At 42.6% G+C, this 26,870-nt stretch overlaps 1 protein-coding gene across 2 annotated transcripts in view; it reads right to left on the reverse strand.

The window, feature by feature from the left end:
• Nucleotides 1-26,870, reverse strand: part of PLCL2 (phospholipase C like 2) — a 173,759-nt gene that overhangs the window by 46,477 nt on the left and 100,412 nt on the right. For both annotated transcript variants that reach the window (XM_081825979.1, XM_081825986.1), the window contains exons 2-3: nt 22,850-25,336; nt 19,910-20,113 (exon numbers count right to left, since the gene is read on the reverse strand). In XM_081825979.1, the coding sequence (XP_081682105.1) occupies nt 19,910-20,113; nt 22,850-25,336 (2,691 nt within the window). The remainder of the gene's footprint in view (nt 1-19,909; nt 20,114-22,849; nt 25,337-26,870) is intronic.

A 26,870-nucleotide genomic window follows, 5' to 3' on the forward strand; every position in this document is an offset into this window, starting at 1 on the left:
AAAAACCCTATGTAAGAGAAAAGTAGAGAAAAAACCCTATATAGGAGAAAAGTTATAGAAAGAACCCAAAGCTCTGCCCGATGAAAACTGCCACTGAATTGTTAACCAACACGTAGAGAGGAGCATAGGTGGCTGCTACGGCATCTGGGGCCCCGGTGCAGGCATGGTGGGGAGGGGGCAGGATATGAATCAATGTAAAATATCATTAGCCTCTCCAGGCATTTCCATCAGGTCAGGGGAAAGCAGGGAAACGTGGTTAGAAAACAAGTGAAGGGTCAGCTTGGATGGGATACGGAATTACAACTTTGAACAGAGACCGAGATGCAGGAAGAAACACAGGGTGGGGGGCGTGAAGGTGGGGACAGGAAGCAGGCAGGACGTCACAGCACCGGGAGAGGGACGCAGGAGGGGGCTGGGAAAGAAAGTGGGAGACTGCGTAGGGGACAGAGCAGGGCTCAGTGACTGGTTTGCTGTGGGCATAGAGGAAGAGCCAAAGACTCTTTCCCCTTAGAGGGGAAACTGGACAGATAAGAAAAACTTAACACGCCCCACGGTTGTAAAGCACTTCACAGGTTACAAAGTATCTTTAATGTGTTCACTCATCTAGGATGTGGAGTTCCTCTTTGGTGGAGTGGAGCCCTGGTTACAACAGGGCAGTCTGGTGAAAACGTGCAGCAGGGATCAGAACCGGGTGGAGGCGTGGTTCTGGCACTGGAAAATTGGGGATTTTCTGCACAAAGGTAGCAGCTGAGATGAAAACAGGTATACATCTCCGAGGCAGGAATTTTAAAGATAAATGAGACGAAAACAGCACAGTGATGCTCCAGAATCACTGAAATTAAGCAGAGAGGACTAGTGTAAGAGACACAGCAGGAGAGGTCAGAGGGGAAGGAACACAACAAGGATATTAAATGTTTACAGATGTGTGAGGAGAGTTTCTGGAAGGAGGGTGGGTCTGAGAACTGGGAGCTCTGGATTTGGGCATTTGGTAATTGCACCCATAGTTCTGCTCTAATGGGATGTACAGTTTCCCAAAAATCACTGCACTATACAAAAACATTTTTGCATTTGCACCTTGCAATAAAAATCACAAGGTTTGTTGGGAAAATAGGGTTAGGGGCACAGCATTAAAAACTTTTGCAGTGATACATTAAAAAAAAGACAGGAACTGAATAAAAGTGATAGCACAGCTCTGCGTATGTCAAATAGTTAAGGAACGCAAAACTACTTCAAGGCATGTGGCGACTGACCTTGAAAAAGACCTGAGGTCTGCTTGGGAAGTGGGTGTTCTGACCGTTGCAGCTTGTAAATTACCCGAAGTGGAAGAGGTGATGTGCAATCTGATGAAAGGGGTAATAGGAGCTGTGGATGGGCACAGCTCCAGATGCACTCACGAACTGGGGGAGGGGGGGGCTGGGTGCTATTTGAGGTGCGTGTGTGCATGCAGTTCAACCAGGTGAAGTTTTCTGTGTTCACTAGTGCTTCTTGTGGTCAAAACTGTGCACACCCAAACAAAAAATTAAGTTAGGTTAAAATTGTTCCTTAATGTATCCATCACATTCAAATAAATTTGCATTTTCAAAACCAATGTTACAGCCAAACTGACTATAAAAGGGAGAGTACTTCAAAACCTTTCTGAATTTTTTTTCAAAATCTCCCATGCAGTTTTATTGTGAAGTACAGTTAAACTCTCAGTTCCTATGATATTCAACCAAAGCATGATTTTGGCATTGTATAAGCCTGCCTCAACACCGTACTCAACTATTATAATAATCATTTTTTGCTAGAGAGTAGATGCCAAGTGCTAGATAAATCTGGAGCGAATTATGAGTTATGAGCGACCCAGGGTCCACATTCAGGAAGCCAAAAATTCTCTAACTTTTCAATATGCTCTGATTTTTCATAAAGTTCACTTCAGAGCTAGGGTGGTATGTACCTAAGGAATAAACCTGGCTCTCCTGTTACATAACTTTGACCTGAACATTGGTACAATATGAATTCCTTATGCACTAAATTTCGGATCAAATCCTGTAAAGTAACATTGTACCTCATGCCTAAGTATCTAGTTGAATTTTCACATGACATAAAGCCTCCTCTACCACCATCATCATCTCCATCTACCACTTCTCACTTTGTTAATGTATAATCACATTCACAATACTTAGAAAGGGCTGCAATTTCACACATTAAACCTCAAGTTTTAATTAAACTGCAGATTCTCAAGTGAATCACCACGTAAATACAAGACAAAGACATTATGCTTATTATACAAGACTAATATAGGTTTCTCCTGTACTTACCTAAAATTTGGATTCAGTATAAAATTCATGAAAATAAATAGTATCATGTAGTCCGAACAACCAATTTATTGCCCTGGGTTCTTGCTTTCTGCCAGTTGCTTGGCACCAAGTGTACATGGAGGGCCAAATGTTTACACATGTGGGTATTTCTGAGAGGCACTTCCAGTGTTGGCCACTAGAAGTCCTTAGTTATACACATTTGTTGGGCTAGAGGAGCAAACGTGAGAGAAAACATCGCAAAGAGAAAATTGGGTTTGGGGGGAGTGCTACGTAGAGGAATAAAAGATTAAAAAAAAAAAAAGACAAAATCACAGAGGCAGAGCTCAGAGGAATTAAAACAATAAATGTACTAGGGTGATTTATCTTATTAAAAATCATATTTTAGGGCACCTGGGTGGCTCAGATGGTTAAGCGTCTGCCTTCGGCTCAGGTCATGATCCCAGAGTCCTGGGATCGAGTCCCACATCGGGCTCCCTGCTCCTTGGGAGCCTGCTTCTCCCTCTGCCCCTCTCTCTCTCTCTCTCTCTGTCTCTCATGAATAAATAAATAAAATCTTTTAAAAAAAAAATCATATTTTAAATCAGATAAGAAAATTTTACTTTATGCAGACAACTGAATAAACTATTAAGCCACAACCAAACTTTGATTTAAAAGAAATTCACCCCTATTTCTAGATTAGTTGGGGTTTAGCATTACTACAGGTCTCCATATGTTCCTGAACATGTTTAAATAGACCAGGACCTGAAAAAGCTCCATTGGGCAAAATAGCTTGGGAAAAATAGAAAAGGGCTCTGGAAATACCTAGGGATCTAACAGATCAAAAGATTAATTATAAAGCCAGTACACAGATTTTAAAGGTCTATCCTACTATAAACTGTTGGCAAAGTTTTAAAATTTCTAAATAGTTTTAGCCTCAGGAAGTACACAGAATTTCAAAAAGTTGAAAAGAATTTTGGTTTTGATCTTAGGCTGTTGCTGGTCCTGTACAATACGATATTCCAAGGAAACAAAAATTGTTGAAAATTAAGCAACAAAACAGAACCTAAGCTAGCCTAAAGAGGAACTCCACCGAAATTATAAAACTATCCATAAAATATATTATAAAACATATCTATATTCCTATTAGTTCATGTAATAATATATCATGTTGTACTTTTCTGTGTGGAGAACACATAGATCATAAAGTTCAAATGCAGTTAAATTATAATAATGCTCTTATCTCTCCATTTTATGGTCAGCCTTACACTCATCAGGGAATGACTTGGTGTGCTACACAGAATTACTGGGTGTTTACATGATTACTGTGGGAAGACTTGAAATTCTCACACTCAACGCGCTACCCTACAGCATGTGATGAGTCACAGGGCACTATGGCTGCCTCAAGGAGACACACATCCTCTCCAGGCCTTTGGTCATGTCATGTCAGCCTCTTAACACTGTAAAATACACCTCCCGCTTTCCCAAACGATAATAACAATGTGTTTGCATGACACCCTCAGATCATCCCGGGCAGCACGATACCTGTGCTCAAGCAGCCTCTGTGGTCAGGGGAGAAGGAAGGGGTGGCAGTACAGAGGGACTCAGCAACTTGCAAAGGGACTTTCAGCTGGACCTGAGGGGCAGCCGGGCACAGGACAGCGGGGAGACAGTCCACAGCCGGCCACTCCCTCTGCCTCCAGTAAATGCCTGGAAAGCCGGGAGGAAAGAAGGGCAATGCACCAGTGTAACTCTCCAGTCTCGGAAGTTTTCAGGATAGTGAGTTCAGAGGCTACCCCTTGGATGGAGGGGAGCGTCTCCAAGGAACTGATAAGAATGGCTTAAAACTTGGCCAGAATCATCCCTGCAGGAGGAAAGGGGAACTTGAGCTCATTAAACCCAATTATTCAGTGAACAAGCTACATCGGGAGAGGGATTAGGAACTTCTGGATGCTACATTAACTCTTTCAAGTCACCAAGGACCATTTTGAGTTCTGACACGCTTGTTTAAAACAATTATTACCACATTAATTAAATTTCAAAAGATACAATTAGAATTAACATAGTGCCACTTTTATTACTACCTACTTATATCAAGCCTTTTCTCCAAGGGGATCGAGGTGATTTAGAAACTCCTAATTAACAGAAGGTAATTCAATCACAGTCTTACTGTAAGGTATCATTAGTTTCTCTCAGGTCTGTGTAACTAAGTATAGATATTAGTTAAGAGAAAAAAGCAATTGGAGGTTTCTCTGTAATGAAAAGCAGTATTTTTGGTTTTTTGTTTTTTTTAAGCACAGTGAAGTGTTCACAGTATTCCAGGAATGACAGAGCAAGAAGGAAGACAAGAACACAATCGACCAGCTATTAGTGTATCTACTGTATAAACCCAGGATTTTTTCCTGGTGTTGACCACATAACTCACACATTCCCCTGTCTTCCCCTTTCAGAGAAGAGAGACAACTCACCTATTAAGGTGGTGGGAAACCTTAACTTCTGCTTTTCACTTTGTAATTTTAAACCTGCCTTTATGAAATGGAGTAGCCATGCTCTCTATACAGCAAAACTGCTGCTCTGAAGTTTGGAGTGATGTTAAAATACACACACATAAAAGTCTTAAAGCTTCATGAGCTGCAGGGTTCTAGCATTTGAAAACTAATAATACCATGATGATGACTACCATTTATTGAGAATGTCTGGGCTACGTACATCTAATTTCATACCCTTGGAGGTGGTGAAACTATGCCTTTACAGACAGAGAAATGGACTCACCCTCAGTCACACAGTAAGCACCGGGCAGGGCCTATCTCATCATCAGGGCTCATATTCTTTGCCAGCACAACCCCGGCCCCCAACACCCACTCATATACGTCCTAGGGTCTGGGGTGTATACTTCCTCCTTCATCCCCCAATTTCCAGTCATGGTGTGTCTTTATAGAAGAGCAGTTTTGCATGTAGGTATTCACACTGCATGCACACCTGCCCAGATGGCCTGTGTGAATCTACAACTGTACTTATTAGCCAGACATACCAGGGCATTATCTTCTGCTGGATGCCCATTGCACTGACTCTGCTCATGATGACAGGTGAGAGAAGGACAAAGACTTTCCCAAGGTGGGGTCAAAGCTGGTGGATGATGTGCGTGCGTGTGTGTGCGTGCGTGTCCGGGAGAGTCAGGTCTCTTCCCCCCAGCAGCACAGGAGTGGGATGCAGCTAGCTTGGCAGGGACACCGAGTGTCCGCAGTGAAGCACGTGGGACAACCGAGAGAAGATGGCTGTCTGACATTCAAGTATTTCTCAGCTTGCCCCACCAAGAGCCTATGCCCCCGTTAGCTTGCATGACAATCCACCTATGAACACACGCTGGGAAATCCTAGAACACTACACTGTATATGAGCAACATTCCCATCCCAGGGTGGCTTCACTGAAACCAGCTGCTCTTCTGTCTCGCTGGGCGAACAACTAGGACTCTCCCCTCCACTCCTCAACTCTACTGTATTTTCCTCTTAGGACACATGAATCTTTAAGTAGGGAATTTCAGACACAGCAAAGTCCTCTGGCAAAAGGTAGGGGAGATTTGAAGGTATGAACAAGAGGTAAATGATCTGGGGAGGGGATCCTCGTGCCTGCATTCCCCTATCCCCCATTCTAGTCCTGAGCCTCTGGCCTGTGGCCCACCCCTCCCACAGGCATCTCAGGCGTCCGCTTCTTGTGGGACCTACTGCAAAGGCTCCACTCACTGCCGTGAGGGGCTGCCATCTAGCACCAAGCCTGGAAGAGTGGGAGCCCCACCCTCCATCCCCTGGCCAGCCCTGAAGCCTAACCCTCCCAGGGAAGACTAGCGGTGATGATATAAAGCAGCCAAGTTCAGGAAAATGTCGCCACTTGGGGGCAGAGAGACAGGGTAGGAAGAACACCTGATCTGTGTCCTGGAGGTCAAGGTCATTTTCATTCACTCATTTATAGATCTACTTTGTGCACCTGCTCAGTGGCAGAGACAACGTGGTGAGCAGGGCACACACTGTCCCTGCCATTCTGGAGCTCCCATCCAGCGGCGGGGGAGAGAAGAGGTAGCTTAAAAAAAAGAAAAACCAAACCAACGGATGTATAATTACAAGCTGCAATGGGTGTGAGAAGGAAATGCACAGCATAAAGAAGCAGGGTGTGGGAAGCAGCAGAGGGCCCTCAGAGCAGCCTTCCCATTTCCCCTGGTGGGAGAGGGTTTCACAGGTTTGGTCTCCGCCTCCAGCACCCTTTATAATCCCTTCCCTGACGAGACAGCTTTAAATAGAATGTGGTTAGCACAGCCTGGATTTTATCATTTGAGAGAAAGCCCTGCTCCCTGCTAGGGGAGGGTAAAAGGAAACCAGGGGTTTTCAAAGATACAGAGCCTGCTTGGGAACTCCACCCAATTCCCCCTTCTCTGCACCTCCTGCACAACCCCCCCGGCGCCCCCAACAAGAAAAGCTTGATTTGGCTGATACAAGGAGCACCACTTCGACTCCATTCTTTGGCTCACTTTTAATGTCTCATTACTAAGCATCACAAGCAGGACTATACGTTCACCATGAAGTTAAGCTGGTTACACATTTTATTGGATTCTAACAAAACTCTGGTTGATTGTCATCATTCCCACCGAGGTAGCCAACTTGCCTCGGGAGCACTGTAAGCAACCAGAGCAAACGCTTTCATTGGCTTTCCTCTTCTGGTGTCCGCCTCTAGTGCCTGTAGGTTCTTGACCAGCAAAATGTTAACAAATGTTAACAGTCAGTATTACCGCTTTAGGGGCTCACGGCTTGTCCAGGACAGGAGCACTCAAGCTCTAGCAGCACGCCCCTCCTACCAAGGTAACAAGCAGAATGCTGTTCTTATGGATCAAAATTCAAAATGCACTGACTAAATTATTAAAAAAAAAAAAAGAAAGAAAAGCCTTTAAAATTATAATTTAAACTGGTGGAAAGTGAATATGGGAACCAGTGCATTAAAATAGCCTAGGGACTTTTTATCCTGATCCTCTTTGTGAGGGGTTGGCCAATTCTTTCCGCAAAGGAGCAGACTGGAGGCATTTTAGGCTTTTAGGCTTAGGCTCAGTTTCTGTCTCGACAACTCAGTGCTGCTATCGGTACAAAAACAGTCACAGAGCATGTGATGGATGTAGCTGTGCTCTAATACAACTTTGTTTATGGACACTGAGATGTGAATTTGACATGGTTTTTGCAAGTCATACAATATTAGTTTTCTATCATTTGGCATGGAAGAATCATTCTTAAGCTTGTAGACCATACAAAAGCAGGTGGTGCCAGATTGGCCCATAGGCCAGTTTCCCAGCCCCTGCCCTAACATGGTACAAGATGCGTCATTTGGTGATACTGAATTAAATGTATTCAAGGGAACATAGCTTGAGATGCTACATGCACATTTTAGAAAAGACCATGAAAAATCGAGTGCAGCTAGTAGTTCCAAAGGGTAAACGTATATTATGATATATGTAGGCAAAAGAAACATTTGGTTATGGAGAATCCTAACATTGGTCAAAGACTTCCATAGACTCACCACAAAAATAGGGCCCCATTTTAGGAAATCAACTAAAAATTAGTTAAGTACCATCCCACTTCCATTTAGCTAAATACTCAGCCATTTCTATTTACAAAGATAGGGCTGGGGGGGGGTGTTTGTTTGTTTGCTTGCTTGCTTTTGGCACCAGATAAGTGATTTAAAATTATTGGGGTGTCTGGGTGGCTCAGTCGGTTAAACATCTGCCTTTGGCTCCCCGCAGTCCCGAGTCCCAGGGAAAGAGCCCCACATCACAGCTGGCTCCCGGCTCAGCAGGAGTCTGCTTCTTCCTCTGCCCCTCACCCCGCTCCTGCACTCTCTTGTTCTCTCTCTCTCTCTCAAATAAATAAAATCTTCAAAAAAACCTAAAATTATTTTGTGCCCATATGATGACATAAATGATGGTGTGACTCCATATGACCACCCTCTAGCATAGGAGTGTAATGATTATAAAGAAAGCTAGAATGATCAACACTCATTTCAAAGAAAATACCAGAATTAAAGACTTCTAGAAGTTGATAAAAGATCTCCTATGTAAAATCTCCATATAAAAATCTAAACCGGTTAGCCCTAAAGATTTGACTAATATGGAATGTAGTAGGGAAATAAATATTTTAAACTACCTAACATGTTATTTTTAAGCTAATTGGTAATTAAGCTTGTAGAGTTAAACTTAACTCTGAACACATCACATTGTCCACCCACTGAGTTTAATGTGAGAGTTTTCTTATGGTTCAGAATTTAAAATACCCTAATTAAGTTAGAAAAACCTTAAAGCCATTATTAAGTGCTATTTTTATTCCTGATAAATTCATGTGGAAGTAAGATCAGATTTCTGGTATTAAAGGTGGTTATTTCTGTGGGCTGAGTGGCGTTAATCATGTCACAGCAATCTGGGGCAATAGAAGTGAGCAGAATGAAAAACAGAAGCTGTTAAAATAGAGGAAGGAGTGACAGTTCCTGCGGTCCCCACTGAGAGAGAAGTCAGTGTGCAGAGGGCAGTCACCGCCCGGCCCCCTGCAGACTGGCGCAGTTTGGTGAGGCTGAGGGTGAGCACTCCAACCCATGCCAAATCAGGAAGGGATGAATCCACAGGCAGGGCAGGATTCTATTCCTCTTGTGAGGATGAGGTCAAGTGTAACATATCAACAAGATGTAGGTTTCAAAGCTTGTGTAGCGCCAAATGTTATTTATAGGAACACATCTAGCTGTGGAGAAAAATCACCGCCTCATTATTCAAAAGGCTATGGAAAAACACCTTTAAAATTTGTTTCCAGTTCATAACTAGGGACTTAACAGATTAAAAATAAAAAAGGTCAGAAATGAGTATACCCTACTGCCCAAGAAAAGATGCCAGAAGGTGGTTCAAGCAAGCGTCTACAATCACATTTTCTCAAAACCGATCCTGAAATACATGATTTTTCATATAAGCTGGTTATCTCAATAGCTTCATTTTCATGGAGTTGGTTCCATTCAAATTATCCCATTTCTTAGAGAGTTAGCTTCTAAACTATGATTGCTCATCCAAAGAGTATGTGTCCACAAACACAGAGGCACTCATCATTGCATTTACAAACAAATCTATATATCACCACTAACAATTTCATACAATATCTGATGTAATTTCAATCTTTTTAAATTCAACTCCAAATTACACTTGCAACAGTGATGAATTCCTAAATGGAAAAGCATATGCTGTTCTAAACTACACGAAAATGGGCGGTAATAAATCAAATTAATCTGTGAATGGATTTCACATGTAGAAAGTCAGGGCATGATATTAAAAACATCAAAAGTGCAACAATAAAATTATATTATCAAGGTAACTTACTTGTTTTCTAAACTCTAACCTGAGTATGGACAACAATGGGACACCATGAAATATTAAACAGTTCATCCTTTTGATGAATCTTTGACAAAAAACTACTTTGAAAAGAAATTCATACGTGTGATTCTTGTTAATTGTAGCTACCAGCACTGTGAGGCCAGCACTGGTAAAATAATCACTCAGGCAAACGATTTCCATTTAACTGGCTGGAGAACATTCTGAACCCCAAATGCAGCCAGACGTGAGGGCGAACTGTGGGCTCAGATGGCAAAGGCAGCCACTTCTCCAGGTGAAATGAAGAACCACCGCAGGCTTCACATCCCCAACTCCCCACCTGGTCAGAAATTGTCTCTGTTAGGAAAACTAATTAAGCTAAACAGTGAGAATGCATTTCCTGGGTCCTCCAATGGGGTGTGGCCCAGGTAGTGCTTGGGGTTTCAAAGTGGAGCCCACACTTGGGGAGCTCCAGGGTTTCCAGCTCAGGTCTCGGCAACCTGACAGAGGCGAAGATGAACACATTGATTTCTCTTCCAAAGTAGCTGGCAAAGCCACCTCTGTGCCAACAGCAAAGGTTAGAGGGAGACACAGACATCTTCTGGGTCCAAGGTGAGAGGACCAGAGGGCTCCCAAGCACAAGGGAAGAAGCAGGCTGAATGCATCAATGAGCTATGAAGTGCATGTTCTAAGTCAGCTAATCTTCATTTCCGTGAATCTAAAAGGATCTGGAACTCACAAGCTGCATAAAGACATACAAATAAATTACCATGCACTGAAATCCAATTAGGTTCTTTGTTTCTTTGATTATCACTTTTCTGTTTGAAAAGGATTTCCACAAAGAGGACACTCATACCTACAAAACTAGATGTAGAGATGATACCGTTCTGTGGACGTGACAAAAATAATTCCAAACTTTAAGATGTCAGACAGATTCTGGATGTTGAAAAAACTTTTTTCTTAATTTGTTTTTCTTTTTTAGATTTTATTTATTTATTTGTCAGAGAGAGGGAGAGAGACAGAGAGAGAACAAGCAGGGGGAGCAGCAGGCAGAGGGAGAAGCAGGCTCCCCACTGAGCAAGGAGGCTGATTCGGGGCTCGATCCCAGGACCCTGGGATCATGACCTGAGCCGAAGGCAGACGCTTAACTGACTGAGCCACCCAGACATCCCAAACTTTTTTTTTTTTTTTGAAAGAGCTGTATAGTATTAATAGTAGCAAATCAAAAGTTTTGAATGTGGAAAACTTCAATTGCTAGAGGAATATAGGCATGAAGTACTTGTCCTTAAAGTTATTTTTCTCCCCTTTTTCTTGCTTGGCAATTATTAGGCTTAACATAACTTCTTCATCCATCCAAACACACCAAACAGATGCCACTGTTCCAAGATGCTCTAAGAAGAATGTTACTCACCTAACAATAGTGAAGGTCACAGAGAACAATCTGGCTCTATTTCTCTTCATGATCATAATAGAATCCCCTTAGCTGATGGGGATCTGAAAGTTGTCTCATCATACTTCTAACTCTACCCTCTGGCTCCTTTCTGAAACACCTGGGGCTTTCTCTAGCTGGGATTTCAGGAAGTCTATCTTTCCAGCAATCCAGGAGATGTGCTGCAGTGGGAAGGGAATGCTGACATCCAAGGGGGGCTGCAGCAGGAACACAGGTGCTATGGGAAGAGGGTACTTTTTCCCACATGCATTGCCATACTTTAGAAAACATTTTGCCCTGGGGGCTTTCCACAGATTCAAACAGCTAGTGTCAGAGCCCTGGGTGAAGGGCAGGTCGCTTATAAAAAACAGACACTTCTCAGTTTTAAAGGTCAAATTAGATTTTTATTTGGGTTCCCACCAAAACAACAGGCTTGAAAGTCAGGATTTGTCAAGGAGAAATAATTTTATGAATTATTTTAACATATGAAAAATCAACCCATAGATCACAGAGCTTCATGCCCTAGGGCAGAGGAGAGTGGCCTTCCACCTCCCAAGGCTGGGCCGAAGGTATTGGCCGCGCTCATATGGAAGGAGGGAAGAAGCAGTGGAGAAGTTACAAGTCCATCTCCTGCAGTCCTGAGTGATTGTAAATAGAGCTAGGGACTCCCTCCACTGCATGGCCCAGTCTCAAGGTGAATGGGGGCAAAAGAGAGGATGGCAAGCTTTAGAGTGATGTTCTTTATAAGGACACAGGAAGAAGCTTTCTGCAACCATTCCCCTCCAGGTAACCAGTGGCCACTTTGTAGAGAGGCAGAGCGCAAGAGAGAAAGTCTGAGAGGCTGAGCAGTTTACCTCAAGAGACAAGTATTTATAGTCCAAAGTGGATAAAATAAGTCAATGCAATGGATCAAGTTCACCAAACTGAACAGAAATTGGGGAATACCCACCTGAGAGAGAGAGGAAGGCTGCATTTTTCTTTGCCGTCTGAGTTGAGTGTGGGGTTCGCACTCAGACTCTGCCCAGAGGCACAGATCGTAGAGGGCTGAGCCTGGGTGCTGACCACAGCAGCGCAGCCCCCTCTGCTCAGGGAACTTGTACTTACTCAAAGTCAAACGGAGACAAAAGTTTACTGAATAAATTAGGATAAGGAAGCTAAACACTTCCTCCCAGCTTTGAAAAGCCACCAGTGCACATCATGATTAACCAAAAGAGCTGTGTGTCTTATTTACAGAGAAAGGACAGCATTTTAAATATGTATACAGTCCTTTCTTTTTTTTTTTTTTTTTGATTTCCTGGAAGTGTCCTTGACAGAAAGAAGAACTTAGCAAACAACTTATCTTTACCCATTGCAGAAACATAAAATACTTCCAAGCAAGAAGAGAATATCAAAAATAAACTCTGAAGGAATGTAACAGCAAAATCCAAAATGCAATGTGGGATTTGATGGGAACAAGTAATTTCCCTGCTCTTGGATAGGCAAAAAAAAAAAAAAAAAAAGATCACAGTGCTTCAATGATCTTGTACTATCAAAAATGTAGCAGTGTTCTTCTACATAAAGCACAGGTTTAGAAAGAAGTTCCCTAAGTTTTCTGGAGCTTTAGGTTTCAGATATGTTTTATACATAGTTTCCATCAGACTCAGTGAAATAAAAATATTAAAATAAAAAAGAATTCAGTGTTTGAAAAATAAGCAATCTTGCTCTGCCCCTTTAAAAGGCAAAAGAAAGACTCCAAACAGAGAAGTAGAACAGTAGAGACCCCACCAAACTACTGCACTGTAATAGTTGCCCTGGTGGCCTTGGTTCAAATGAAATCTATGCGAGAACTGAAATGATGCCAAGAGCAGGCTCCCATTTCTCATTATACTTACACACACACACACACACACACCTAAGTTCAGTCTTATCCTAAAGCATAATAATCTATCTGGTCTTTTTTGGGAAGGTTGATACCTCCAATTAAAAGAAGCTTTTAATGTCTGAGGCAGTAAAGTGATAAAAGGAGCCACAAAGGAGACGGGGATCAATAGCGGCCTTATTACAGATTATCTCTGGCTTGGTCCAGATGGGCCGACTCCATTAATTATGAAGTGTGATTTATCTCTTCACCGCATTAAGCAGTGGCAAGACAAAATACATGAAATCACACCCATAAGATAAAGCAGAGTGCTCCTGATGTTGCGTGCCAATTGCCAACATGTCTGTATAAGAAAAGAAGCCCTTCATTTCACATATTTTATTTAAAGAAACTTCTTTTTAAAAGAAACATTTAAAGTAATGAGTTAGAAGGGACTATTCAGTAATTTATATAAAAACACTCAGCAAATAGACAAAGCATCAGGTCCCTCCCTTTTAACACTGAAAAAATACTATTCTCTACTGGATAAATGGATTCCTCAGAGTATGCTTTCTTAATTAAATGTGAAAGCAATTAAAATCAAGATTTTTGTGAAGCTGTAAAAGATCAAAACAAACTAATTTTAAATAGGAAGTAGATATAAAGGCACTGCAACGGTAGGAATGAAGTCCTGTATAATCTCTGAGCAGACGGGGCTGCCCGAGGGCCCACGACTGTGCACCTGAACAGCCCTTCTGCCTGGAACAGAATCGGGCCTCATTTTCTTTACTGTTTCTTCTCTCCTTTCATTCCCTACAACTCCACCTTCAAGTTCATTACAGTGACTGAAGCATAGTCCATATCACAGAAAATCATAGCAAAATCAAGGAAAAACTTTTTTTTTCTTAAAAAAGTTGTATTGGGCGCCTGGGTGGCTCAGTTGGTTAAGCGACTGCCTTCGGCTCAGGTCGTGGTCCTGGAGTCCCGGGATCGAGTCCCGCATCGGGCTCCCTGCTCGGCAGGGAGTCTGCTTCTCCCTCTGACTCTCCTCCCTCTCATGCTGTCTCTCATTCTCTCTGTCTCAAATAAATAAATAAAATCTTAAAAAAAAAAAAAAAAAGTTGTATTAAGAACCCCTTCACGGGAGAGCCTTCCTCGTAACAAATTTTAGGTGTACGACACATTTCTGTTGACTACTGGCACAATGCTGGCCAGGGGGCTCTAGAGCTTATTCATCATACTTAACTGGAACTGTGCCTGTTGATTAATAACTCCATTCCCCCTTCCTCCAGCTCCTGGTAACTACCAGTCCAGTCTCGGATTGTATGAATTTGGCTATTTTAGATACCTCACATAAATGGAATCATGTAGTACTTATCTTTCCATGTCTGGCTTATTTCACTTTGAATACTGTCCTCAAAGTGCAATGAAAAAAATTTGTAAAGAGAACTTTCTTTTTATGCAGCATTTCCACTGTCCTCTCTCTAAAGAGAAAGAATGTTGACTCCTTGGTCTCTATATTTTAGTATAGATCTCACAAAAATTTAGAAATTTTAAGTCTGAAATAGGAAACGGATAAACAAAGATAGCTAGAGAGCTGAATTATTACTTTTGTCAATACTAAAAGGATGGTAAAAATCACTTTCATTTAAAAATATGATGAATTAGGTCACTGATACTGATGGGAGGGGAAGGTTTACATTGAAATGCCAGTGCAGATGTGTTCTTAAGAGCACTGTGTATTGTAAAGAGTACCCAGTAATTCACTAGAATGTCTTAAACTCAGGTTACGTAATCCTTACTTTCTCCCACCAGGTTTAAATTACATGAGAGAACATTCTAGCTCAATTTTGATATTCGATCGTGAACAGCAAATGCATTCAAGTTCATTTACATAAATTTTAAGTAAAACATTTAAATGTTTTGTTTTCTGAAGTAATACTATAAGAGATATGTTCAGCTACTTATAACCAGATTTCTTTGAGTGGAATCTGATCTAACTATTGAAATAGTCTTCCTTAGTTTAAGCTCATCAAATCCTTTTAATCTATTCCAAAGTATGAAAAATGAATTCTTTTCCATCATCATGAGGAACAGGAATCAGAAACAAGTTACCTCTTACTTGGAGAACCCCACATGAACAACTTTGGATTATTATTATTGAAGATATCTGGGCTTTATCTGTATATTGATCACTCATCTATAAACCACACATGGTTCATTTTTCCTCACCTGGATTGCAGAAAAAACACGGGATAAAGAGACTCCTAAACCTAGTTCTGCCACTAATTTGATGTGCCACAGGATTTCCGTTGTTTCCACCTGATCGGCAACAAAATAAAGGCACTCACCAAGTGGTCTCCGGGCTCTCTTTCACTCTCAGCCTCCTACAGTGTGTAATGCCTGAGTCTGAGCCTTGCCCTGTACTACTCAGAGCTGTGCAGGAACTACCACGGCCCTCACGTGAATCTCCCAGAATATGTGCGTCCACATTTCTGAGCACGTTTCACTCCATGAACTCAGCTTTGAACAGCCTCCTTCTTATCACCTCTACCTTTTGAAATGTGACTCATTCTTAAAGGTCTAGCTCAAAGTCCAATAGTTCCTTGAAGTCTTCCTAATCCCTAAACTGGAAACTGACCATTCTTGTCCATAAACATCCAAATGGTTTGTTCACATATTTTAAAATATCTGTTATGTATCATCTTACTATTTACGGATACACTTCATTTCTTCTATTAAACTGTAAACACCTCAAAGGGAGAAAAGGCTTATTTGTCTGACAACACATGGCCATTCCCACTCTCCATACCAGTCCAGTCCCTGTTTTCAACAATCCCCACCCCAGTCTGCCTAGTCTAAGAAAGTGTCTGTACTTCTCTTCTTCCTTTACTCCTGAGTGGCTTTGACACCTGCATGGCTTTGACCCAGGGTTAAACCTCACCACTTCCAGGACCCAAGGAGGGACCATACAAAGGGTAAAACCACAACTTGGGCAATTTAGAAGATCCATTTGTTGGTGGTAATCACAAGAGCCATTAGGACAACCTAGGGGCCATGGATAGGGTGAACATACAAGTAATTATCTAAACAGGAATACTTTTTTTTTTTTTTTTGGAAGATTTTTTGTTTATTTGAGAGAGAGAGAGAGCAAGCGAGCACAAGCAGGGGGAAGAGCAAAGGAAGAGGGAGAAGCAGACTCCTCGCTGATCAGGGAGCCCAATGCAGGGCTCGATCCCAGAACTCTGGGATCATGACCTAAGCCAAAGGCAGACCCTTAACTGACTGAACCACCCCAAAACAGGGATACTTCTAAGAGTTAAAGGGAGAACGATTAATAATTAGTCTGGGGCAAGAGGTATATCAGCAGGAAGACCAGGAGGTGTGACCACCCTGGACATGGTCATCCTTTTCTAGCCTCCAGAATGGCTTACAAGTTGTTCACATTTCCATGGTCAACCTTCTCTGCATTCTCCTTTTTCTCAAAGAAAATGGCCTATTTCTGATACACTGGCCTATTAATAAGAGTTTAGACAATGAAAAGTAATCACAATCGTGACAGCATAAATACATATCTGCACACTCTTATTTTTTTTTTTTTAAAGATTTTTTTATTTATTCATTTGAGACACAGAGATACAGAGAGAGAGAGAGAGGGAGAGAGCATGAGCAGGGAGAGAGGCAGAGGGAGAGGGAGAAGCAGGCTCCCCGCTGAGCAGGAAGCCCGATGCAGGGCTCGATCCCAGGACGCTGGGATCATGACCTGAGCCGAAGGCAGACGCTTAACCATCTGAGCCACCCAGGCGCCCCCATATCTGCACACTCTTAGGAGATGCCATGTATGGCCCTGGCCTCCCTAGAGGGCAAGCTTCATCAGTGTAGACTGGCAATGACACAGGAGCTCTGGAGGGGATTTCTCACACCACTCTTACTTATAATTTGGAGCCTTCATATTAGAAATGGGAAGTCAACAAAATGAAGTAAGATCTTATTTCCAAGGTTAATTTTGGGTAAAGCTCAACATAACATTACAAAAATAAAGAGCTACATTTAAAGTTACAGACTGTCCAGGACCTTAATATACTTCCCATCAATACTCCTTTAGCTAGCTTTAATAAATTAATTGTCACAAGGTAAGAAACCATTAAGTTACTAAAAAAAAAAAAAAAGACTATAAAATATAAATATTACAAGAGTTATTGCTGTAGAAATATTAGTTTTTAAAATTCAAATTATAATAATTTGAAATTAATTTTAAATATTTTATGGCTTAGTTTTTCAGAGGGAGTTAAAACAGAACAAATCAATAGAGCCAGGGGTATAATGCAGCACAGCTATGTCAATTAAACATTATGTAAGAGTAAATTTCACAATTTAAAAAATTTGAACACGCTAAAACATTCTGTCTGATCATTTCTGCAGCAACACAACTCTCCAGTTATGTGTAAACAAAAGTTGCGTAATAAGAGTTATCATTTAGCAGCCCAGGAAGAGCAAGGGAGCAGGGAACTAAGGAGCACTGAGGGATTTCTGTGCCAAATACTGGGATGGGTGCTGGGAGGTTGCTGGCGTCCAGAGCCTCTGTGCTATGAGCCCTGAGAACCTCCTGCTTGGGGTTGGCAATCAGCTGCTGGACTAGGTCCTGGGTCATCACCCCTCTCCGGTCCCCCCTGTTACCACCCACGTGGGGTGCCGCCACCCTACTCTCAGGAAGTTCCTGGTAAAAAGGTTACCGTGAGGGGCGCCTGGGTGGCTCAGTTGGTTAAGCGACTGCCTTCGGCTCAGGTCATGATCCTGGAGTCCCGGGATCGGGTCCCGCATCGGGCTCCCTGCTCAGCGGGGGGTCTGCTTCTCCCTCTGACCCTCCCCCCTCTCACGCTCTATCTCATTCTCTCTCTCAAATAAATAAATAAAATCTTAAAAAAAAAAAAAAAAAAAAAGGTTACCGTGAGGAAATGTCACTGTGGGACTGCTGCAGAAATCCGTGAAGCACCAAGGGTCTAAGTCATGTTAGATTTTGGTGAACAAAAGAGGTCTACAAGCTGTCTAAGGATTTTATGTGTGGCTTAAGCTTAAGAAGCATTTACACACATCAGCTGCCTCTTTTGGCTTTTTCTCACAAAACAGGAGGAGATGGGAACTAACTAGGTGGCCTCGGTCACAGTGTGAAAGAGTTCTTCAAGCTTTCCCATTTTTACCTCTTCCCCTCTCTTTCCACTTTTCGCTACAAAGGAGCACAGCATAAGCGTCCTGTGTTTTGCTCCCCAGCTGCCTCCGTTACCTTCCAGTGGACTGGATGGCTCTCTGAGGACAAGGGCAATTCCAGTTCATTCTTGCAGCCCTTGCAGCCCCCAGCACAGTTCCCTCCCCAGCGTTTAGAAGCACTTGCCCCTGGCCCTCCCTCTTTCTTCAGGTTGACTGCCACTCTCCGTGGTTTGCCCGCAGAGCCCACTGTTTGGTCCTTTAGATTGCTCATGCTACCATGAATTCTAAGCTAGAAATAGTAGGAACTAATCCGTATCTGCTAAAATGTGTGGCTACTGCAGAGGAATCTAGGAAAAAGGTAATGAAGCAATAAGCTGTTTAAAATACTGCATTCTACTGACTTGTACTTCCAGATCTTATTTGCCTGAAGACTTGAGCAAGTAAGATCAAGAAGTGAAGAAGACCAAGAACAAAAGGTATTTAGAACTTTTGTTCTTGGAAACAGTACCCCTTGGTGAAGTCAATTTGTGAAACAGGGCATTCTCTATCTATTGCCCTCTTGGGAACTCAGTGTGTCAGCAAAGAAAAGGCCCTAAGATGTCCCGCAGTAAAGACATATGATTAGTTTTGTTCAATAGTATTTCCCCAAATTGCTTTACCATGGAGCCCTTGCTCCCACGTGACATTTACTAATATCCTAAGAAACCAAGTTTCCTCTGAACACACTGTGGGAAATGCTGGCCTAATCTGTTTTGTCTTTCCTTTGAATCATATAAACCCCTCTGAATTAAAGCTTTCAGATCAACTTGCTGAAGAGTCAAAAATATTTCTGCTAAGGCTTATGATGCCGATCCCATTCTGTCTTTAACCACAGTGGCCATATCAGACAAAGCCTGATGCTTTGTGGTGTTTTGTGGTCACGGCTCATGCATTTTGTGTAGAGAAGGTGGTGGATGCAGCCTCTTAACTCTGAGCACCCTGAGGAGCAAAGGCTGATAGCCTGGCCTGTCTGGGAGAGGAGTGTCCAACACCAGCCTTAAACCTCGCAGGCTAGAGAGCAACCGTCAGCACTCGTGAGTGCTGACAGCCTCAGTGACATCGTGGGCTCGAAACAGTGCTATTTGCCCACGAATTCTCCCTTAGAGCTATGATAAGTCAAAAAGTACAATAAGACCAGGATATGATTCACAAAAATGCAAGATATATGTAAGCACAAAAATGTAATATTCTAGGTATCCTGAGGACACCTCATTAACGTTAAGTTGCTTACAAATTATAGGTATCTCAGAGCAGCTGCTGTAAGGAAGGAAAGCATTACACATTATAATCATGGGATGGAAGCAATTGCCCCTAATGGTGCTGAAAATTTATGTTAGAAAAAATTAAATTTCTTACTTTTACCAGTCTGAAAAAGTGAAAACAAAATAAAAATGAGCAAATCAAAGGCTGGCTCCAGAGAAAGATAAAAAAAAAAGTCCTTTGCCATGTATGTGTGGAAAATAGCATATGCTTTAGAAATCAATTCGGATATATTCTTGAAAAGCTAACTACTATTTAATCTGACTGAGGCAAGTGTTTCTGAACCCTGCTTTCTAAAACAAGGACAATAAAACACTGAGCTCTTTCAAATACAGCAAAGTCTGAGGAATCATTTTTCCACCACAGGTAAATGAAGCATGAAATAGGAAAGCACACCCTAGCAAGAGCGCCTGAGTATGTATGTCTGGTGTATTGTCTTAAGATAGCTCTCTCACCCAGCCTCCACAAAAGTACAAAGAACAACTCACCATGTCGTAAGTTGTTACAATCTTCTTTAGAACCTCAGGCACAATTCCCTGCAACTCCATCGTGGGATACTGCTCGCTCAGATTCAGGACCACCAGGGGCGTGTTATCAGGTCCCAGGAAGCGGGGAGACACCGCCAACATGCACTGCATGAGATTGGCCACAGAGGAGAGGCCACACAGCTCCTTGAATGACACCACGGCATTCTGTTAAGTGGAAAGAAAGGAGGCGCTTTGTAATTAACCGGAGGCTTTAATTTCTCGTGGATATTCTATTTGATATACTTGATTATACTTGAACTGCCTGGTTCAGTAACAACCGTTATTAGCAATGTCATGATAGAATTAACTAATGATTATTTCATGCCAGGAAAAATGGCTATTTTCCAAAATAAATAAGTTACAGACATTTTCAATACCAATTTATCAAAAGTACAGAAAATGCGAGTAAGTAAAATTCATCTGAAGGGTAAAGCCTCTTTTCAGATCAGAGTTCACAGTGGTGCTAAGGCTGATACGCAATCATGAGCAAACAAAAAGAATGGCTTCTGCATTCAAAAAAGGTAAAGGAAAAAAATCAAATCAGGTTTAAAGTAATTATCAAATATGCCAGCCATCCAAAAAGGAAAGGAGTATTTTTGAGGGAGAAACTTGAATGTCTCTCACCTATTTACACTGGTTCCAAATCAAAACCAAAAAATGGATTTTTTTTGGGGGGGGGTGTTAAACAACAAATTTATTGTCTCAGTTATGGAGGCTAGAAGCCCAAGATCACAGTTTTGATATGTTTTGTTCTTCTGAGGGCATGAGAGAGGGAGTGCTCCATCTCTCTTTCTTAGCTTTGGAAGTCATGTGAAGGCAAAGATCTACCAGCCAAAGATCTACCAGCCAATCTACCAAAGACTGTCAGCAAACCACCAGAAAATCTAAAGGAATTTTGAGGACAAAGCAGTTTACTTGAGAGGTCTGCCCAGTAGGAGACCCTGCCCTTATTAGTGTATCCACTGATTGAAACGTTTCTCCCCTACCACCCCTCTCTCTCTTTTCTCATCACCAGAGCTATGCCATTAAAATATCCGGTAAGGAAAACCCCTTGACACTGTCAAATGTCACTGCTGGCATTCTTGGAGCACTTACCAAGTGCTAAGCGAGTAGGACTACTTAGTACCCATTACCTCGCTTAATCCTCTCAACCAGCCACGCTGTGGGTGAGGGAGCGGAGTCTCGGCTATAACCTCTCTCTATTACTTCTCTAAGGTCACACAGCTGGTGAGTGAAGGAGTCAAGATTTTACCTGAAATCTGTTGATGCTGAAGCTTATGCTTTTAATTACCGTGCTATAACAACCGGTAAGTTCTAACCAAAATGGGAGTTATTCCAGGTGCCCTTGGGTCCTGATCTGGGCTGAGCTTGGGGGCCAAAGGGGAGGAATCCAGGCCTTCCAAGTCCTGTGTCTTCTGCTCTCAGATACCCCAGTCTGAAAAATGAGCAGCACTTTGGTTTTCTTCAACACTTTATTTTTATTAGTATCTCTGTAAACGTGGACATCATACTCTGCGTCATTCTGCTCAAAATGACTTGGATGTTGACTGCTCATGACAACAAACCATGACAGTGGGGTCTAGGGTGGGGTCTCCCAATCACTCCACCCCACCTCCCTATTTTCTTCACAGCTCTTGCTTGTGTCTGCGACTGTCCTGTTTGCTCATTCACCTGCTCATGGTCTCTTCCCCTCCCCACCGCCCACGCCCAACTGAAGGCACGGCTCGTTCATGGCTGCGTCCTTGTGGCCCAGACTGCCTGCTCGTGACAGGTGCTCGTTAACCCCCACCACTGACTGCTCTGCCGGGTGCAGCGCACACACGCAGCGCTGGAGACAGGATGCTCCAGCCCCAGAGGACCGCCGCGGGAATGCTATGGCAGCCCTGGGGCAGGCGACGGCGTGCCTTGCTCGGAGCTGAGGGTGTCTCAAGCCATTCTCACCCTCAGAAACGGGGAAGAGCTCTTGAGGTTCCTGTTATGCCTTGACTTGGAGAGAAAGAGAATAAAATTCCTCTACTGTGGCAAGGTCTTTTTATGAATGAGGTATCTATAAAATCTGTACAGGGTTGAAATCTGCTGAATATTCTGAGTCAGATTTTACTTGCTGGTGGCATTCTTCTCTTAATAGTTATTTATAGATATATAACCAAATAATATATATGTTTTAATAAACACACGCCAAGCAGCTACCACAGACACGGCAGGCACTCTCACACGGTGGGCCAGGGTAGCGCCGGAAGCTCTCTGGGGCCGGCCCTAGTATACTGCTGGACATGTGGATGATCCTTAATTACATACATTAACTCCCAACTGAGTGCTTTTAGCCATTATTCAGTTTAGAGGTAATTATTATCTTAGACTTCTAATAAATACAGACACCACATGTCTTTTACTTAAACACTTGAATAGCCATCCTCCAAAATCAAGAGGCATCTCAAAACACAAACATACTGGCTTATTTAAGTGCTTGCTATTTTCCTAGCACTACAGCTCCAGAAGAAAGGGTTGGAACATGTGCCTTTTACTTTGGTAGGTCATCAAAGTGGGTTCTAGCGGAAGAATATTCCAGAAAACCAGAGATTCCCATGTACACTCTTAGGAAACAATGGGGATCTGTGAGGCAGACAAGGACTAGGATGTGGTTATGTAAGACAGCAACAAAACTGGTTTATTCTAACGCATTATCAATATTTTCGATACCAACTGCAGTTCTGGAAATGTGAATGATAAAAAAGAATGAGCCTAGTGGTAAATGTTCTCATAACAAATTGGAATTTACAAATTACTGAAAACCAAACATACTGTTGTAAAACCCAAAGCCCTCCAAAGTATTCATAGATGGTGCACAGGGTGCACTGTGAAGAAAAGCCGCTGAGTAAATGCTTAAACACAAGAACGTACCTGCATGTTCTCTCTCAGATCCGTGGCATCCCGGATCGGGGGCTGGGCATTCTTGAACACCTCATCCACAGTTTTAATCCACAGTGTTCTTAAAGATGCATATTCCCTGGATTTCTTCCCTTTTCTCACAGAAAGGCCCCTTTTATGAGGTTTCCCTCCTCCTCTTCGGTTAGTAATAGCCACGTGGACGAACAAAGAAGCGTGCGCTAGGACCTCTCCAGTCAATGACTGCAGGGGCACGTGGCGGTAGCCTGTCTGTAAACATTCAAAGGGAATTGTGTACTGGCCAATGAATTCGTCCCCAATGTAGTCATCATCTAGGACTACAAAGCGCACCATGGCCAGTTCAGGTAGGTTGATTTGAAATTCGAAGCTTTCATCAAAAATGGGAGCATCTCCATTCTGGTGCACTGTTTTTGTCCTTTGTTCCGCACAGTCAGCAGGGATTCCGTGAATCTCCACGTAGACGTAAGGATCCACCACATCTCCTTTGGCACCTGACCCTTTGGGTTTGGGAAAGTTCTGCCCACTGATGATTTTAATGTGAAGAAGCTGCGGTGAGACTCCTGGGACGGAGTCTTTCGTGTTGGCACTGAAGAAAGAAACCTCCTCCCTCATGATGGCTGGCCGAAGGACGTAGCCGCAGTTTCCGTTCTGCCGAAACCAGCCAATGTTCAGGTCCATCATCAGGCCTGGGGTCTGAAAGTTCATGGCTACAATCTGACAACCACACTTCCAAAAATCTTGAGGGTTCATGTTACTGGAGTCGATTCGCATTGGGCTAGGGAAAACCCTAGCGAGAAAACGTTTGTTGTAATTTACAAAGTCCCCTGGATTTTCATTGGCGTATTTGCTGGCAAGCACTTCGTTAAACGAACAGACTTCCCAGTACTTCTGAACCTGAAATGATACCTGAAATTCTTTGAACTGAACGGACTTACAGATGCTCACCAGTTCAGACAGTTCTTTACAGAGCTGAAATCGCTTCAAGGGCACGTTGTTGGGCTGCTCGACGTTCTCTTTGCCCATCCTCTGAGACATTTCTGCCCCTTCATCTTCATCAGTAACATCCCCTTCTACACCAGAGCAATTTGAGGACAGCTTCTTTGCTTTAATTAGTATCCTCCCTTTCAGGACATCTGGGGATGGTAGGTAAGATTCCTCCACATTGGGCGATGTCGTATAGAGCTTGTCCCCTAAAATTTTCTTCATGTGCTGAACCATTACCTTTTGCTGTTTAATAGAACAGTGATTTTCTAAACACAAGATAAGAGGATACTCTGAAGCAAAGAATGCATACTTGTTAATAATATCAATGACACTGCGGAAGACTATCTGAGAGGTCATGGTGTGGCCCGTGTAAATTACAGGTTCATTATCTGGCCCATCCCATACATCTAATTCAACACTCCGGCAACCCATTTTAAGAGCTCGGATGTATCCCGTGATGTCAGAGGGACCTCGGAACTGATCCTCTATTAAGTATGTATTATGAGATGAGTTTATAAAGTAATGAGACAAAGGTTGCTTCATATCTTGACAGACCTTCTTATGTTCCGGATCAAATATATAACAGTCAGGGGACATAAGGTACTTAGTGAACCCATCTATGGAAAGCCAGCCCTTTTCCTGGCCTTCTTTGGATGGCTCATATTTGTTAATAATTTCAAGGCTGATTTCCTCGTTTATATGTGCCACACCCTGCTCTGCCTCAAGAAACATCATAAGGTCCTTGGTATCAAGAAATTCCTTATTGCTTGAAAACTGAACTAAAAGGAAATAAATTTCAGGTCTGGTACAAAGCTCATGGAAAACCTCAACAAATTCTTCCTTTGTGACTTCAGTACCAGCTTTGTCCTTGGATTTGTGTAATTCTTTGAACTTAAGCTCAATTTTGCTAGTTTTTAAACCAGGATTGAGGTCTCTGATACACTGCACAGCATTACACAGAGTTATATGTCCAAGGTTATCTACATCAATTTCACCAAACATTTGTGAAACCCAAGAAGTCCTCATGTTGTCTTGGCTACTTTCTAACATATCAAGGGTATGTTTTCCATAAGAAATTAGGTACCGCAGTCCCGTAACCCAGATGTTCGCAACATCTGCAGAGTTGGCAACCAAATCAAGTGACTCATAATTCTCTCCATAAATGACTGAAAATGCACAATCTTCAGATATCTGGTCAGAAATGCCATTGCTGCGGAATATGTCTGTATTTTTTCCTGTTCTCACTTCCTTGATGGATTTAATATCAATCTTGGCTTTCTCAGAATCCTTCTTAGATGGTTCCCACCTCAGGCTCTGCATGTCAGCATCCAGTAAAAAATACCTATGGTAAATCCTGGAGTTGGAGCGAACCTTTTTGAGTTCTGAACCCTCGACCATTGAATTGATGCAATCGCTTGCGCTGCTGATCTTCTTCTCTGTCGGCATGCTACTGAACGAGACAGTCTTCTTCCTTTCTCTTTTCTGTTTTGTACCATCCTGGGAGAAAAAAAAAAAACAACAGTGTACAAGAATAACATAAACATGGGTTTCTGTTTTCAAGACTAGGAATAAAAATTTAATTTCTTCAAAAAAATCACACTGTTAGGATCTCCTATTGAATGTTCTATGATAAATGATACTCAGCCACTTCTAGAACTTAGAAGTGGCCCTGGAGTTTGCAGCCTAATATAAACAGGTAAAAAATCATTATTGAATAATTGCAATCCACAGGTGTCAAGAAACACAATTTCAGTAATACACAATAAAATCCTGTACAGAGAATGGACTACTTAATTCGCAAGGCTCAGGGAAAAATCAAAGTGCAGGACTCCTCGTTCAAAAACTGTTAAGGATTTTAGGGGCTCCTGGGTGGCTCAGTCAGTTAAGTGTCTGACTCTTGATTTTAGCTCAGGTCATGATCTCAAGGGCTGTGAGAGGAAGCCCCCATCAGGCTCCATACTGAGTGTGTGGAGCCTGCTTAAGATTGTCTTTCCTTCTCCCTCTGCCCCTCCCCACTCTCTGTCTCTCTCAAAAAAAAAAAAAAAAAATTGTTAAGAATTTTAAGATGACCAAAGAGTATTAAGTCAAGTGCAGGGCCCTTCTGAGTGTGGGGCCTGCCCAACTGCACAAGTCATACACCCATGAAGAAGGCTCTGCATCTGAATGCATCTCCCACACCAGTGTTCCTCAAAGGCCTGTCACCACACCACTTGCCTCAGAACCACCTGGCTTACCTGATTAAAATGCAGGTTCCTAGACTCCTAGGATCAGATCTCTAGGGTGTAGTGCCCAGGAATTCGCATTGTAGGCAACACTCTAGGTAATGGGGATGCACACTGAAGTTTGAAAACCACTTCCTGACCGCTTGGACTCACTAAGATGTCTGGGCTATTTCTGGAAACGCCAAAAGACCAGAAACAGCTAAGTACTGACCACTAAACCATGTGTTAAATGAGTAGACACTGAAATTCCAGCAGAAATTCCTGGCTCTTCAGAGTCTCAGAGTAGTCCTGGTTCTCAAGACTTCGGACACATTCGGTTTGAGGGCTGCAGTTGTGCTGAGTCTGGGTGGGAGGACAGCAGAGGGTGCTTCTAACACCCTAGAGCTGGATTTACTAAAGCCTACTGCCATGCACCAGGCTAGTGCTTAGGACAGTGTCACCTAAGTACTTCCAGTGTCGTCAGATTATTGACACCATCAAGGGAAACACTCTCAGCAGCATCTATTCCTAAAGAATCTGCGTCACCAACGACACAGCCCTCAACTTCCCTGCACAGTGTCACCGGTGCCCAGTTAAGATGCTGATGCCACAGCTATGTGTGTATTGGAGTTCCTTCCCTATACAGACACCTTTTTTTTTTTTTTTTAATGCTCACATGACCTCAAAGCATCTTTCGCAATCTTCACCTAAAACGTGATATTGCCTTTCAGGAAGTATATGAAATGTTTGATAAATCTTCAGTAAGTCATTATATTCATATGCAGGGAATAGACATGGAGGTTGAGATTATATAACTTTTGTGGCAATGA

Source organism: Leptonychotes weddellii, chromosome 1 (assembly GCF_054177405.1).
Source record: "Leptonychotes weddellii isolate Sample4059 chromosome 1, ASM5417740v2, whole genome shotgun sequence".
NCBI lineage: Eukaryota > Metazoa > Chordata > Mammalia > Carnivora > Phocidae > Leptonychotes > Leptonychotes weddellii.